Source organism: Balaenoptera acutorostrata, chromosome 7 (genome assembly GCF_949987535.1).
Source record: "Balaenoptera acutorostrata chromosome 7, mBalAcu1.1, whole genome shotgun sequence".
Classification (NCBI taxonomy): domain Eukaryota; kingdom Metazoa; phylum Chordata; class Mammalia; order Artiodactyla; family Balaenopteridae; genus Balaenoptera; species Balaenoptera acutorostrata.
The window spans coordinates 107,633,840-107,652,128 of record NC_080070.1 but is presented as its reverse complement, the minus strand read 5'-3'; the positions used below and the strand labels follow the sequence as shown (position 1 = coordinate 107,652,128).

General features: G+C 38.6%; 1 protein-coding gene across 3 annotated transcripts in view; it reads right to left on the bottom strand.

Annotated features, from left to right (window-relative positions):
- The window catches only part of HECW1 (HECT, C2 and WW domain containing E3 ubiquitin protein ligase 1), a 314,499-nt gene that overhangs the window by 170,021 nt on the left and 126,189 nt on the right, over positions 1 to 18,289 (bottom strand). For all 3 annotated transcript variants that reach the window (XM_007187728.3, XM_057549480.1, XM_057549481.1), the window contains one exon: positions 991 to 1,066. In XM_007187728.3, coding sequence (XP_007187790.2) covers positions 991 to 1,066 — 76 coding nt within the window. The remainder of the gene's footprint in view (positions 1 to 990; positions 1,067 to 18,289) is intronic.

Below are 18,289 nucleotides of genomic sequence, written 5' to 3'. Positions count from 1 at the left end.
CTTACTTCACTCTGTATGACAGACTCTAGGTCCATCCACCTCACTACAAATAACTCAATTTCGTTTCTTTTTATGGCTGAGTAATATTCCATTGTATATATGTGCCACATCTTCTTTATCCATTCATCTGTTGATGGACACTTAGGTTGCTAGCAGCTCAGTTTTTAATCTGTTTTACCAACTGGATTTCATGTGAGATTTTATTTAGACCAAGGGTCTGCTAGCTGCTTCTTGCCTCAGGCTTTCCCCTACCTCCACTTTATAAACTCTCAATTACTGCTAGTTAGCCATGAAGGAAAAGTAGAATGGTAACTTCTCTTCTCATCATCTCATCTCATCTAAGGAATGCATCTATTCCTTGTTGAATCCTCTAGTACCCTTATGAGGTCAAGGGGTGAGAAATGGAATGTTTCCTGCCATATCAGTAAACAAAGGATGTCACAGTCATCAGCGACTGCAGCCACCACCCATGGTGAGTTGGTGAGCCCTGAGGAAACTCAGGATATGAAAACACAGGATACTGGCCCCAGATAGCTGAGGTGCATATCAAAGGAATGCAGACCCTTGCATCTTCCCAAACACAGAAAAGCACTAAATGCTTTAACTTGAGATCATCTGGTTTTCTTTACTTAACAATAATCTTTTGACATTCAGACTACCTGCCCTTTGTTGCAAAACTCCTATATATCCTAGTCCCACCCTCGCCTCCTCCGAGTAGTTCTCTCGGGGTTACTTGAGATGCTACCTCCCTGGCTTGAAGTCCTAAAAATTCCCACCAAATAAAACATAACTCTCAACTTTTAGGTTGTGCATAATTTTTAGTCAACAGGGGAATGGAGTGGATATTTTAAAATTTTGTTTTACAGATGGAGAAACTGAGGCACAGAGAGGTTGAGTAACTTATAGATAAGAGTCAAATTGAAGGGGTCTCCTGACTGTTGACTGACATTCTTATTCACTCCACAAGGCCTTCATATGAGCAATACATACCTGAGAGAGAAAAGCTGATCAGCCTCCGACTTCCTTGCCCTTGCACAGTCTCATCAGAGCCAATACTTTTAAAAATCTGTAAGAAGACAGAAAATGGGAGACAAGCAAAAGAAGCATTGAAATAGATACTCACACTCCAATACAAACATGCTTAATCACAGTTATTTCTGTAGCTACAGAATACAAAGACAGTAGCATTGTGATTTCATTAGGCTACTACTGATTAAAAGAAGCTTTTAGCAACCTAATGTCTTTCCCAGTAATAGAGTGGGAAATGCTAGTGGGGATGAGGGGTACTTTTCAGAGAAATGGAAACCAACAAAAATAATTACTGTAATATTAGAGGCTCTTTATAACCACTTATGTAAACAATGTCTTTGCACATTCAAATTTGCAAAAGGTTTTTATTAAAGCAGAACCTAAGGCAGTAGAATGATAGGTCAATAGATGTTTACTGTTGTAATTACAATATGTTTCCATTAGCAAATTATAGCGTTAAACTGCTGTATCTTCATTCCTTCTGATCTGTATTACTATCTAGAGAGTTCCAGGAAATTCTGTTTATTAGGGAGGAGACTGAGCATGGCATTAAGAAGCTACTCTGAGGGCTCTTTATTTAACTGCCTTCCTGGGATGTTTCAGAACACAGTTGTTACATGGGTTATCTTCGTCTAGTAGGTATTTGCAAACCAGGTTGCCAAAATCTTCTACTTTCCATCATTACTCAATATTTATCTGTTAATGGATTAATCAAAGCAGCTAGAGTCCTTGCTTCCATTCTCTTCCAGGCAAGTTTTACTCAGAAATGATTCTGAGTATTTATTCAAAGGCAGTTACCTTTGCATATGTTATATATTTGCAGAAAACAATATACAAATCTGAGCATTAAGCAAATCCATACAGTGTCCACTTTTTAGAAGATAATCTGTACTGAAGAAGCAAAAAATGGAGAGCTCGATGACCTCTTGCTCAAAGTCTCTCTGTTTCGAGGTTCTGTGGGTTTGCTCTCTTTCTACTTCCTCTCAGTATTCTTTTTTTTTTTAATGTTTTGTTTTTGTTTTTTTAATTAATTAATTAATTAATTTATTTTTGGCTGTGTTGGGTCTTCGTTTCTGTGTGAGGGCTTTCTCTAGTTGTGGCAAGCGGGGGCCACTCTTCATCGCGGTGCGCGGGCCTCTCACTATCGCGGTCTCTCTTGTTGCAGAGCACAGGCTCCAGACGTGCAGGCTCAGTAGTTGTGGCTCATGGGCCTCGTTGCTCCGCGGCATGTGGGATCTTCCCAGACCAGGGTTCAAACCCGTGTCCCCTGCATTGGCAGGCAGATTCTCAACCACTGCACCACCAGGTAAGCCCCTCTCTCAGTATTCTTGATGCTGGAAGAGTTGTGACTGGATGTGACCATCATCTTGCCTTATATGAGACTGGGAGTAATGACCGGGCATCACTAGGGCTCACAGCTTTCTCCCAAGGAGAATACAAAGGGATTATTAGAACACCTCCTCATAAAGCAGGTGCCCCTGGCGGGCCTACATGCTCGGCTGCAGCTCGTGTGCCAATCCTCTCAGTAAGTCTGCTTTTAGGCCCACATGCAAGAGGCATTTCGGGGATGCTGGGCTGCCCAGCAGAGGGAACAAATGTGGGTGACATATGGAATGGGGTGAGTCAGAATGCTGGTTGGGCTGAAGTATCAGCCCTCTTCACACTGGACAGCCTGCTCCTTCCCAGTCTGTGTTTGTTCTTCTCTTTGCCTGGCTGACCCCGAGCAGCAGAGGTCAACAGTTCAGAGACTGCATCCTCAGGCTGGACAATTCTCCTAGCTCTCAAAGTGGCCAATGTGCATGGGCCTAATCAGAGTTCAAAATTCCTTCATGTTGAGGACTTTTCTTCATTTTCAAATCTATGCCTGAGCAAAGGCCATGGGAGACTTGGGCAGGCTGGCCACACTCCCTTACAGTGATGTACCTGCCTATGTGGGACAATTACAATTGACTGTTCTTAATTCTAGTTTAAAGATGTCAGCATCTAGCTTGTTCCATCTCAGATAAGTTCCTTGAGGGCACAACAAAAAGTATACTTTTAATAGAGCCTTGATTTTACACTGTTTCAAAGGTAGGATTAAACTGCACACTTCATGCTAGTCTAAACGAGCTTAAACTTGCAATGATAACAAAGAATAGTACATCTGTTCCTTCTTATTTAAAACATAATTTTGATCCCTCGTATTTAAATATTTTTCTGCTGGAAATTCAAGGTATTTACAAAAAGGTCCTTCATATTTATTGCATCGAAACAAGTCTGTAGACAAAAAGATAATGTATATTTTTCAGAAGCTACTAAGTTCAGAAGGGAGACACACATTTAAAACTTCATAAAAATTTCCCTAACTCATGGCTTTTTGCTAACATTATTTATCAAGTCATCTCAGTGCCAGACTGATGATACAAAGGGGGAGGCAACAGGTGATAAACATTTTCCAGGAAGTAAAGATGTTTGGGAAGGTTTTGCATCCTGGCTTTTTGTTCAAGATGAGTTCCAGAGGCTGGTCTGAGGTTCAGAAATCTGCTGCACTCACAGAGATATGCTCTACCATTTACTGACTGTGAAAATGGTGTGAAGACTCAGGAAAAATAGTCTCACCCTGGAACAACCTAAGACTGAGGGGCACATCAGGGAATTGCTCATCTTCTCAGGTCTGCACATTCTCTCGGCTTTTCAGCCTGTCTGATGCCCAGTTGTTATTCCAAGCCCTGGGCGCTGGGTCATGATGTCCCCTCTCAGACGCAGTGCACAGTGTCACCGTGTTTTGCACACAACTTATTTCCACAACCAAGCCTACTTGGCAAATGGTTTAACAGATTCAAGGCTGAATCTGCTGGGAGGGGGGGATCAAAGGGGTGGAGCAGGAGGGTGTGGGGCTCACCTCTCCCATAAACAGTGAAAATTACATCTACATGCAGAACAATTCTCACAGAAAACCAACCGGAAACTGGCAGAAGATCCCTTATACAACCAAAGCTGCAAGAAAGATCCCCATGTAACTGGGTAGGATTAAAAAAAAAAAGGGATCAGGATGGGAATGGCGCTCCTGGAAGGGATCTGTGAAGGAGGGAGGGCCGCATAGGAAGGCTCTTGCTCTGAGAAATCCCTGTCTGCTGAGAGGTCTGCTGGGACAGATAGGAAGCTGGAGGAGCCTGTACTCCACTTGCAAGGAGTGTCTGCGTGCTGGCTTGCTAGCAATAAGTGCAGAGAGAGACTGGTGTTGATGGCTGCCACCTCTCTGTACCTCCCAGCCCAAAATGCATGCTGTGTGGGGCTGCTAGTACACACAGCAGCTAAGCACTAAAACTCGGGTGGAAGAACCCTGGGAGAGGACTTGGTCTAGCTGCACAGAGACAGCCTAGAGGGCCTGGAGTGGGGTCCAGGCTGCCATGGTTAGTGCACTTGAGATAGGATGTGCACTCACCATTGGAGCCCTACTATCAGAGTGGTGCCGGTTGGGGCACAGGTCCGCCAATGAAGCCCCACTGTCAGTGTGCTCACAGCAAAGTGCGACTCTGGCTGTTGGTGGGCTTTGTGGAAGACTGATAATGGACTCAGATATCAGTTACCCTGGTGGGCAGCCCGTGGGGAGGAGTATGCAGCGGTTCCTTTCCTGGTGAGTGCACTCCTCACATGGCAGCTTGGAGCCAGAGCTCGGTGAAAAGGTCCGGAGAGAGCCCTACCATAGAGGCAGCCTGGGTCCCAGGCAGCAGCACAACCACCTCGAATCCTGCAGTCACAATGCCCTGGCCCCACCGCCAGCCTAGCACTAGGGTCTGGGATGAACACAACAGAGAAAGGGATGTGACCTTGGGCTGCTTATGTGCAAAACCGCAGATACCTGCATGGGCAGCGCATAGGTTTGCTGTGACCACACGGGCCTCAGTGGATTCTGTGTTCACCTCCTTGGGGACATAGGACATAGAGCAATGGGTCCTTATAAAACCCAACCCTCAGGGCTTCTACTCCAACAACTAGGAAGCAGACCCTACCCCTGACAAGGCTGTGACAGCCATGCAGCAAAGAGGAGGACCCACCCAACATCTGCAGGCTCTGGATACCACATGAATCACACCTCCTATCAAGGGGATAATGGTCAGCACACTGAGGAAATAGCCCTCACGCCAAAAATATTGGACTGCCACAATCTACACAGGGATGCTCCCACATAAAAACAGCACTTCAAGACCACAATAGATAACTATTTCTCCTACATTCATAGAGACAGAGAAATGAAAAAGCAGAGGAACTACTCCCAATTAAAAGAACAAGAAAAATCCTCTGAAAAACCAAAAATGAAATACCTCTCCAGGCTACAAGTTGAAAAAGTAATAAAAATGCTAAAGGAATTAATAAATATTACCAATAGAAATGCAGATCGCTGTAACAATGAACTAGAAACTATAAAGAGGAACCAATCAATATTAGATAACTCAGTTGCCAAGATAAAAACTGATCTAAAAGCAATGAACAGCTGACTTAATAGTGCATAATAATGAATAAGTGATCTGGAAGACAGAATAATGGAAATCACTCAATAAAAACAGCAGACAGAAAGACAAATGAAAATAATGAAAGTAATGAACAAGATCTATGGGATAATATGAAGTGTGCCAACCTACACATAATACAGGTTCGAGGAGGAGAAGAAAGAGAGAAGGGGATAGAAAATGAAAAAATGTATTTGAAGAAATTATGGCTGAAAACTTCCCAAACCTAAAGAAGGAAACAGGTATCCAGGTACAGGAACACAAACAAGCCCACATTAAGACATATCATAATTAAAATGGCAAAAGTTAAATATAAAGAGAGGAGCACCAAGAGAAAAACAAAGAGTCAGTTACAAGGGAACCCCCATAAGCCTATCAGTTGATTTCTCTACAGAAACTTTGTAGTCCAGAAGGGAGTAGCATGATATATTCAAAGTTCTGAAAGGGAAAAACCTGCAACCTAGGGTACTCTACCCAGCAAGATTATCATTCAGAATACAAGGAGAGATAAAGAATTTCTCAGACAAGCAAAAACTAAAAAATACAGTAATACCAAACTTATCATAAAAGAAATATTGAAAGGTCTTCTCTAAATTGAAAGGAAGCAAAAATCTATAGGAAAGGGAAAAATCACAATAGGAAAGGCAAATATATAAAAGGACTGAAGATCACTTAAATAAGCCAGTAAATAGATTAAAAAATAAAACCATTTTTGTAAAAGTGATCGTAACCTCAATAAATAGCAAAAGGATAAACATGAAGATGTAAAATAGGACATCAAAACCACAGAATGTGGGAGAGGGGAGTTAAAAAGTGCGGATTTTAAAAAAACGTGTTTGAACTTAGATGACTATCACTCTAATCAAGTAGATATAGCTATGGGTTACACTTGAAAACCAAGGTAACCACAAATCAAAAATATACAATAGATTCACAAAAATAAAAAAGAAAGGAACTCGGGCTTCCCTGGTGGTGCAGTGGTTGAGAGTCTGCTTGCCAATGCAGGGGACACGGGTTTGAGCCCTGGTCTGGGAAGATCCCACATGCCACGGAGCAACTGGGCCCGTGAGCCACAATTGCTGAGCCTGCGCGTCTGGAGCCTGTGCTCCACAATAAGAGAGGCCGCGATGGTGAGAGGCCCGCGCACCGCGATGAAGAGTGGTCCCCACTTGCCGCAACTAGAGAAAGCCCTCGTACAGAAACGAAGACTCAACACAGTCATAAATAAATAAATAAATAAATAAATAAAAGAACGTGAATTCCTTTAAAAAAAAAAAGCAAGAAAAAGATGGTCTATACAAAATTAAAAAAAAAAAAAAAAAAAGAAAGGAACTCAAGCTTAATACAAAAGAAAACCATCAAACCACAAAAGGAAAAATAAAAAGAACAAAGTTTGTTCAAAGAAGAACAAGGAAGAACTACAAAATCAACTGGAAAACAAGGTTTAAAATGGCAATAAATACATACTTATCAATAATATCTTTAAATGTCAATGGACTAAATACCCCAATCAAAAGACACAGAATAGTAGACTGGATAAACAAACTAAGAACCTACAATATGCTGCCTACAGGAGATCCACTTTAGGCCAAAAGACACAGATAGATAGAAAGTGGAGACAGAAAAAGATATTTCATGCAAATATAAACAACAAGATAGCAGAGGTAGCAACACTCATATCAGACAAAATAGAATTTAAAACAAAGTTCTGAAAGAAAGACAAAGAAGGACACTATATAATGATAAAGGGATCAATACAAGAAGAGGATATTATACTTGTTAACATATATGCACCTAGTATAGGAGCACCTAGATATATAAAACAAATACTGGCAGACATAAAGGGAGAAACTGACAGGAATACAATTATAGTAGGAGACTTTAATACCCCTCTGACATCAATGGACAGATCTTCCAGACAGAAAATCAATAAGGCAACAGAGATCCTAGAAGACACAGCAGAACCATTGGACTTATTGATATCTGCAGGACACTACATCCAAAAAACTCAGAATACAAATTCTTTTCAAATGCACATGGAACATTCTCTAGGATTTACCAGATACTAGGACACAAAACAAGCTTCAACAAATTTAAGAGGACAGAAATTATTTCAAGCATCTTTTCTGACAACAATGGTATGAAACTAGAAATCAACCACAGAAAGAAAAACAGGAAAAAAACCCACAATCACATGGAGACTAAACAATATGTTATTTAAAAAACCAATGGGTCAACAATGAAATCAAGGAGGAAATCAGAAAATACCTTGAGACAAATGATAATGAAAACACAACCTTACAAAATTTATGGGATGCAGCAAAAGCAGTTCTAAGAGGCAACTTCATAGTGATACAGGCCTTCCTCAAGAAACAATCTTGAGGCCTTCCTCAAGAAAAATCTCAAATAACCTAACCTAACACCTAAAAGAACAGGAAAAAGAACAAACAAAACCCAAAGTCAGCAGTAGGAAGGAAATAATAAAGATCAGAGAGGAAATAAATAAAATAGAAATTTAAAAAACAATAGAAAAGATCAATAAAACCAAGAGCTGCTTTTTTTTTTTTTAAATTTTTATTTATTTATTTATTTATTTATTTATTTATTTATTTATTTATTTTTGGCTGTGCTGGGTCTTTGGTTCATGCGAGGGCTTTCTCCAGTTGCGGCAAGTGGGGGCCACTCTTCATCGCGGTGCGGGGACCGCTCTTCATCGCGGTGCGCGGGCCTTTCACTATCGCGGCCCCTCCCGTCGCGGGGCACAGGCTCCAGAAGCGCAGGCTCAGCAGCCGTGGCTCACGGGCCCAGCCGCTCCGCGGCATGTGGGATCCTCCCAGACCAGGGCTCGAACCCGTGTCTCCTGCATTAGCAGGCAGATTCTCAACCACTGCGCCACCAGGGAAGCCCAGAGCTGCTTTTTTGAATAGGCAAAAAAAATTGACAAACTTCTAGCCAAGCTCACCAAGGAGAGAGAGGAGCCTAATAAACAAAATAAGAAATGAAAGAGGAAAAATAATAACTGATATGGCAGAAATATAGAAAATCATAAAAGACTACTATGACAACAAACTAGACAAGCTAGAAGAAATGGACAAGTTTCTAGAAACATATAGCCTGCCATAATTGAGTCAAGAAGAAATAGATAATTTGAACAGACCAATCACAAAGCAAAATAGAGTCTGTAAAAACAAAACAAAACAAAAAACAAACAAACAAAAACTCCCTGCAAACAAAAGTCCAGGACCAAATGGCTCCCTTGGGGAATTCTACCAAACATACAAAGAAAAACTTATACCAATCCTTCTCAAACTATTCTAAAAGAAGAACTTATGTCAATCCTTAAACTATTCCAGAAGATTGAAGAGGAGGGAAAACTCCCAAAGTCATTCTATGAAGCCACCACCATCTTGATACCAAAACCAAAGACATTACAAATAAAGAAAATTACAGGCCAATATCTCTGATGAATATAGATGCAAAAAATCTCAACAAAATATTAGCAAACTGAATCCAACAATACATAAAAAGGACCATACACCATGATCAAGTTGGATTCGTTCCAGGGTCACAAGGATGGTTTGACATAACGCAAATCAATGTGATACAACACATAGTAACAAAAGAAGAGACAAAACCATATGATCATCTCAAGAGATGCAGACAAACCATTTGATAAAATTCAACATCCATTCTTGATCCGTCTCAAGAGATGCAGAGAAACCATTTGATAAAACTCAACCATCTGATAAAATTCAACATCCATTGGATAAAATTCAAAGCGAGTATAGACAGAATATATCTCAACGTAATAAAAGCCATTTATGACAAACCCACAGCCAATATTATACTCAGTGGTGAAAAGCTGAAAACCTTCTTGCTAAAATCTAGAACAAGATAAGGATGCCCACTCTCACTTCTCTTCAACATAGTATTGGAAGTCCTAGCCACAGCAATCAGACAAGAAAAAGAAATAAAAGGTATCCAAATTGGAAGGGAAGTGGTAAAACTGTCATTATTTGCAGATGACATGATACTACATACAGAAAACCCTAAAGGCCCCACACAAAAACTACTAGAGCTGATAAGCAAATTCAGCAGAGTAGCAGGATACAAGATTAACATACAGAAATCTGTTGCATTTCTTTGCACTTACAATGAAATACCAGAATGAGAAAGTTGAAAAAAAAAGATCCCATTTAAAATCACATTAAAAAAAAAACAACCTATGAATAAACTTAACCAAAGAGGTAAAAGATCTATATGCTGAAAACTATAAAACACTGATAAAGGAAATTGAAGATGATTCAAAGAAATGGAAAGGTATCCCATGCTCTTGGATTGGAAGAATTAATACTGTTAAAATGGCCACACTACCCAAAGCAATCTATAGATTTAATGCAACCCCTATTAAAATACCCATGGCATTTTCCACAGAACTAGAATAATCCTAAAATTTACATGGAACTACAAAAGACCCAGAATTGTCAACACAATCCTGAGGGAAAAGAACAAAAGCTGGAGGCATAACCCTTCCAGATTTCAGACAATGATAGAAAGCTACAGAAATCAAAACAGTGTAGCACTGGAACAAAAACAGGCATATAGATCAATGGAACAGAATAAAGAGCCCAGAAATAAACCCATACACCTATGGTCAACTAATCTATGACAAAGGAGGCAAGCATATACAATGGAGAAAATGTACAGTCTCTTCAGTAAGTGGTGTTGGGAAAGCTGGAGAGCTACATGTAAATCAGTGAAATTAGAACACTCCCTCACACCAAATATACAAATTAACTCAAAATGGTTCAAAGATCTAAATATTAGATATGACACCATAAAACTCCTAGGAGAAAATGTACGCAAAACATTCTCAGACATAAATCATAGCAATGTTTTCTCAGATCAGTCTCCCAAGGCAAAAGAATTAAAAGCAATGATAAACAAATGGGACCGAATCAAACTTATAAGCTTTTGCACAGCAAAGAAAACCATCAACAAAATGAAAAGACAACCTATGGAATTGGAGAAAGTATCTGCAAATGATGAAATCGACAAAAGGTTAGTATCCAAAATATACAAACAGCTCATACAACTCAATATCAAACAAACAAACAATCAAAAAATGGGCAGAAGATCTAAATATACATTTCTACAAAGAAGACATACAGATAGCTAACAGCCACAGGAAAAGATGCTCAACATGGCTAATTATTAGAGAAATTTAAATCAAAACCACAATGAGGTATCACCTCACACTGGTCAGAATGACTACCAAAATGTCTACAAATAATAATGCTGGAGGGGGTGTGGAGAAAAGGGGACCCTCCTACACTGTTGGTGGGAATGTAAATTGGTGCAACCACTATGGAAAACAGTGTGGAGATTCCTTAAAGAATGAAAAATAGAGTTACCACATGATTTAGCAATCCCATTCCTGGGCATATATCCAGAAAAACACAAAAACTTTAATTAGAAAAGATATATTCACCCCATTTTTCATAGCAGCACTACTTACAACAGCCAAAACATGGAAACAACCAAGTGCCCACCAACAGACAATTGGTTTAAGATGTGGTGTACCCAATATACAATGGAATATTACTCAGCCATAAAAAAGAATGTAATAATGCCATTTGCAGCAACATGGATGGACCTAGAGAATATCATACTAAGTGAAGTAAGTCAGGCAAAGAAAGACAAATATTATATATCACTTATATGTGAAATCTAAAAAATAATACAAATGAATATATATACAAAACAGAAACAGACTCACAGACACAGGAAACTTATGGTTACCAAAAGGGAAAGGGAGGGAGGGAAGGAATAAATTAGGAGTATGGGATTAACAGATACAAACTACATAAAATAGACAAGCAACAAGGATTTATTGTACAGCACAGGAAACTACATTCAATATCTTGTAAAAACCTATAATGGAAAATAATCTGAAAAAATGTATATATAATTGAATCACTTTGCTATACACCTGAAACACAATATTGTAAATTAACTATACTGTAATAAAAGAAATTAGTTTATATCTACACAGATGAACATCTTTTATTACTAGAGTTAGACAATTTATCACCAGTTTTGTTCCTTTTTATGTATGCATTTGAGACAACTGTTCATATATAGAAGTAGGTGCAAATACAAGGAGCTTTATTATAGTAACGTCCTTCATTTTCTTTACATCTCTACAAGCTATGTACAAAACAAAAACATAGTAATCAATCAGTAAAAATTAATTTACATTGCCTATCCACTGACAATCCCTTTAAGTCTTCCTTCAGCTCTAATGAGAGCCAAGAATTGGAACCACCTGAGTTACAAATGGCAATCACCGCAATCACTGCAGCCACTCACTTTCTCAACAAGCACCAGGATTCTGAAGTGCCTGCTTGGTTGCTACCTAGATGCTTTTCCACCCCCAAGCCAATGCACATAGTAAGATCTAGAATGGGTGAGATCGATGCCTTTCCTTAACTACGTGTGAAAGAGGAAGAGTGAAAGGAGAAGTTGGAAAAGAGAACCTACAGACCACTGGCATATTCTCAGGCAGATCAATTTCAGGAAAGCAAACATATGGAAACTGAGACTCTGGAATCATTGTTCTTGTTACTCCTGGGAATGCCATCATATATGCCCAGGTAAATATTTACCCCAGGTTGAAAACAGGTGGGATAGGTGAAAGGGGTAACACCTGGTTTTGAGATAGAGAAACGCTAACTGTAGATGGTTGAGAAGTACCTGAGAGACAGATGCCTAGCTGAGGTGGCAATGATATTCCGAGCATATTTGTGAACTATTTAGCATTTCAGAGATTCCCAGAAATATTTGGTGATAAAAACTGGATTTCTTGCAGTCAACATGATGGTATCCCAGAGTATTTGACCATGTAAATGAAATAGCATCCGCTTTTTAAATAAGAGGAAAAAGCTGTTCCCCCTATCATCTCATGAATCACCCAAAAGCAACAAGGAAAAGAAAAACAAAAAGGCAAACTCCGTCTTCAATAAAACCACAAGATATCTATAACTCTGAGCACAATATATGAAGTGTGGCTTCCATATGCACTGGAGGTAAAATTGGGGTGTGGGAAGACACCAAGTCAAGATGCACAGGACTGTAAATGAAGAGAAAAAAGGTAGTACATGCACCTTGGGATATACTGAAGAAATATGCAAAAGAATAAAAAGATATTGAAAGGTATACCATGTTCTTGACATGATAACAATTTCAACATGATAAACATGATAATTTCAGCACTTTCTTAATCTTTATTTTTATATGATCCCATTGAAACTACCCGTAGGATTTAAAATTAGAGAAGCTGATTCAAATTTTCCTATGGGAGAAAGAAAAATTAAGAACAAACAAGATTCTAAAAGGGGAAAATAATGAGGAAAAAATGCTATAGAAGATACTTAACCATATAATGAAGCTAGAGTAATTAAACAGTGTGGTGCTAGTACATGAATAGCCATAGCAACAAAATAGACTAGAAAGTCCAGAAATAGACCAAAAAATTTTTTAAAAACCATACGGGAATTATAATAAAGATGAATTTTCAAATCAGTGGAGAAAATATGGATTATTTAATAAATGGTGTTGGGACATCTGGATAGTAAATCCAGAAGAAGGAAACACATTTGGATTAATATCTCATATTATATAATAGAAAAAAATTCCAATTTGATCAAATATTTAAATTTTAAAACCAAAATCATAAGAGCTTTAGGGAAAAAGTGGAAGAACATTTTTAAAATCTCAAAGTTGAAAAGGTCTTCCTACAGGTGAAGAAAAACCCTGAAGTCACAAAAGAAAACATTGATAAACTCAACTCTGGAAAAAATTAAAATGCATACATGGAAAAACCACCATATATCAAAAGATAAATGAGAAACCTGCATAAGTATTTCCAACTCACATTATATTCAAAAGCCCAATTTCTTTCATGTCTAAGAAACAAAAACGACGACCAAAGGAAAAGAAGCATGAACAAAGCATATCAAAAGATAGTTCACAGAAAGGAAAACCAAACAATTCTAAAAATGAAGAGGTATTCAACCTCAGCCCCAATAAGAAAAAATGCTAATCAAAACTACAAGCTCTGAGTTTTCACTTGTCACGTTGGCAATGAGCAAAAAGTCTGAGAACTTACCAGCGTGACCTGCCAGGTTTTGAGCTGTCTTTCGACTCCATTCCCACCCTTCTAAACTGTGACGCTGGAGCGGAGACTGCTCACCCCATCTCTGCTTTGCCACCTGGCGCCTGTGCAGGCACTGCCAATAGGATATGCCAGAGGGGAAGAAGGAGGCTGAAAGAGGAAGAAGGGGCTAGCTCCGCCCTCTCTGCTTCCTGTGCCGGTCCACATTAGCCCAGCAACTGTTTCCACCTGCAGCGTCAATGCTTTTTTGCAGCAGCAGAATCCTGTTTTGGGTTTCTTCCAGCACTTTAAGATTCAGTCTGACCTTTTCCATCTCAGTGAAGCATCAGTAACCTTCTCAGAAGTCAGGTCCGGGCCCATGGGGTCCCTCCTCCAAGCTCACAGCACCGCTGAATAAAATCCTCCTCCAGAGAGGTCTGCATTTCAATACTGCGAGGTCCCTCCTCTAAGCTTCTAAGTTGATTATTTCAATCTCTTCACTTGCTCCTCCAGCCTTACAGATGGCGGCTGCTTTTTGCAATTGCTACCTCCCTGATACCTTAGGATTCTCTTCTTGTTTTCTCTTCTTAACAGCTTTATACCTGTTTAACAATTATCCATATGAAACTCTAAGTAATCGGTATGGCGTCTGATTGGCTGTTAACTGGTACAGTGGCTAAAGGTGTGGAGACACAGGGAGCCTCATACATTATTGGGGAGAATGTTAATTGATACACATGCATACACCCAAGAAAGCTGGCAATTGACCATTAATTTCACGTCTAGGAACTTATCACAGCTTTACTTATTTGTGTGTGAAATACTGTGTATAAAAGGAAATTTATTGTAGCTTTCTTTATATAAAGCAAAAGATTGGAGGAGAAATTAAAGGTTAATCAATAAGGGAATGTTAGATAAATTACAATGTATTCATTAGTGAAACACCTTGCAGAAATTAAAAATACTTTTTTTTTTTTTTTACGTAAAAAAAAAGCCAAATCTGTTGGTGGCCTGCAGAAGAGTATATAAGGTTACAGTAAGTCCCCTACATACGAACCTTAAAGTTGGAACTTTCAAAGATGTGAACGTGCATTCGCACATCCAATCACGTAAGTTAGTTCACGTGTCTGGCGTACATTGTCACATGCATGCATCCTCTACAAGTGGTTGTGCTTTGTGTACTTTGCTGTATTGTATAGGGTACAGTAGTACAGTATCTTTATTTCAAGCCCAGGATGTCTGGAAGCAAGCATCAAAGCAGCAGTGATGTAGCTGGTACTGCTAAGAAGTGCCAAATGATAACGATGGAAACAAGAGTGAAAATAATCGACAGTGGAGTGAGGCCATCACTGTGAATGGGGTTTGGAAGAACCTTTGCCCGCAGTTTGTTCAAGATTTTCCTGGATTTGAGAAGGTGGATGAGTCCAAAGAGATCTTCAGCAACTTAGTGACACTCAGCAAGAAGCTGGAGCTAGATCTGCAAGAGGACAACTTCATTGAACTCCTTGTTGTGCAACATGAGAAGCTTACTAATAAAGACCTGATGGAATTGGAGGCCCAGAGAAAGGACGAAGAGAGACAAGAGGAAGAAGTAACTGAAGAACAGAAGAGATTCATGATGCAGGAAATAGCAAGGGGATTTTCTTTATTTGAGGAGGCACTGTTAGTTTCTGAGGCACAGGACCCGAACGTAGAGCGGTACATGAAGGATGCAGCAGCCATTCAGAATGCAATCCAGTGCTACCATGTCATCTATGATGAGAAAAATAGAGCTACTACCCAGACATCACTGGATCAGTTTTTCAAGAGGGTAGATAGAATTGAATCCAGCAAGGAACCAGAACCTGTTCAATGTCAGGTGTGAGTGAAATTGCAGCTTGCCCTCCGTCTCCTATTGCTGACGATCCTTCAGCTCTACCATCTCCCACCTCCTCTCCCTCCTCCAGTCAGTAACTCTTCTTGCCTGTTCACTTGATGCCAGCCCCTGTATGCCAGCTGTTGTACTGTAATAATGTACTTTTCAAGGTACTGTACTGTAAGATTAAAATGTTTTCTTCAGGATGTCCCTGGAGGTCCAGTGGTTAAAACTACCTGCTTCCAAAGCAAGGGGTGCGGGTTCGATCCCTGGTCAGGGAGATAAGATCCCACATGCTGTGCAGCGTGGCCAAAAAAAAGTTTTCTTTATTTTTTGTGTTTGTTTTTTATGTATTATTTGTGTGAAAAGTGTTATAAACCTATAACAGTACAGTACCATATAGCCGATTGTGTTAGTTGGGTACCTAGGCTAGCTTTGCTGGACTTACAAGCAATTGGACTTTACAAACGTGCTCTCAGAATGGAACTCTTTCGTATGTGGGACTTACTATAGTCCCACTTACTAATTTTTACTTTGTTGCTTGTTGTGGTGTTATATCCAAAATATCGTTGCCAAGACCAATGTCAAGGAGCTTTTTCTCTATGTATTCTTTGAGGGGTTTTATGGTTTCAGGTCTTTCATTTAAGTCTTTAATCCATTTCAAGTTAATTTTTGTGAGTGGTGTAAGATAGGGGTCTAATTCATTCTTCTGCATGTGGCTATCTAGTTTACCCAGTACCATTTATTGAAAACACTATCCTTTCCCTACTGAGTGTTCTTGGCTCCCTTGTCAAATATTAGTTGACTGTATACTCGAGGGTTTATGTCTGAGCTCTCATTTCTGTTCCATTGGTCTATGTTTCTATTTTTATGCCAGTACCATACTCTTGATTACTACTGCTTTGTAGTATAGTTTGAAATCAGAAAGCGTAATACCTCCAGTTTTGTTCTTCTTTCTCAGAATTGCTTTGGCTATTTGGAGTCTTTTGTGCCTCCATACAAATTTTAGGATTTTTTTTCCTATTTCTGAGAAAAATGCCATTGGAATTTTGATAGGGATTGCAATGAATCTATAGGTGGCTTTCAGTAGTGTGGACATTTTAACAAAATTAATTATTTCACTCCATGAGCATGGAATGTCTTTTATTTGTGTCTTAATTTCTTTCATCAAAGTTGAGTACTTTTCAGTGTACAGATCTTTTTCCTCCTTGGTTAAATGTATTTTTTTTTTCTGAATAACTTTACTGAATCAAAGATGGGTCACTGAGGAAATATATAATTATAACATGGTTAAATACATTTCTAAGTTTTTCATTGTTCTCGATGCTACTGTGAATGGGATTTCTTGCTTTCTTTTTATATTTTGTTAATACATAGAAACACAATTGATTTCTGTATGTTGATCTTGTATCCTGCAACTTTACTGAATTAATTGACTAGTTCGAATAGTTTTTTGGTGTAGTCTTTAGAATTTTCTCTATATAAGATCATGTTATTGCAAACAGACAGTTTTACTTCTTTCTTTCCAATTTGTATGTCTTTTATTTCTTTTTCTTGCCTGATTACTCTGGCTAGGACTCCAGTACTATGTTGAATAGAGTTGGTGAGACTAGGCACCTTTGTCTTGTTCCTGATATTAGAGGAAAAGCCTTCAACCTTTCACTGTTGAGTATGATGTTAGCTCTGAGGTTGTTATATATGGCCTGTATTACGTTGAGGTATGTTCCTTCTATGCCCTATTTGCTGTATGTTCTTATCATCATGTGTTTTCTGCATCTGTTGACATAATCATTTGACTTTTATCTTTCATTCTGTTTGTTTTCCTCATTGATTGGTTTGCATATGTTGATTTGCATACTGTGGCATATTTGCATCCCAGGGATAAATCCTACTTGATCATATTGTATGATTCTTTTAATGTACGGTTGAATTATGTTTGCTAATATTTTGTTGGGAATTTTTGTATCTATATTCATCAGAGATATTGGTCTGTAGTTGTTTTTTTTTTTTCTTGTAGTATCTTTATTTGGCTTTGGTATCATGGTAATGCTAGTCTTATAAAATTAGTTTGTAAGTGTTCCTTCCTCATCAATTTTTTTTTGAAGTTTGCAAAGGATTGACATTAATTCTTTAAATGATTGATTGAAATAATTGATAAATCATCTGGTCCTGGGCTTTTCTTTGGGGAGTTTTTCAATTACTGATTCAGTCTCCTTACTCATTATTGATCTGTTCAGAGTTTCTATTTCTTCATGATTCAGTTTCAGTAGGTTGTATGTTTCTAGGAATTTATCCATTTCTTCTAGGTTATCCAATTTGTTGGTGTAAAATTGTTCATAGTAGTAGCTTATTATCCTTTGTATTTCTGTGGTATCAGTTGTAATGTCTCCTCTTTCATTTCTGATTTTGAGTCTTCTTTTTCTCTTAGTCTAGCTAAAGATTTGTCAGTTTTGTTTATCTTTTCAAAAAATTAGTTTTTAGTTTGTTAGGCTTTTCTATTGTTTTTCTGGTCTCTAGTTTACTTCTGCTCAGATTTTTGTTATATCTTTCTTTCTCTTAACTTTGGGCTTAGTTTGCTCTTTTTGTTTTTGTCAGTTCCTTTAAATATAAACTTAGCTTATTTATTTGATATATTTCTTTCTTCTTACTGTAGGCATTTATTTTTATAACCATCTCACTTAAAACCGTTTTTGCAGCATCCCACAGATTTTTTTTTTTAAATCAGAGTATAATTGCTTTACAATGTTGTGTTAGTTTCTG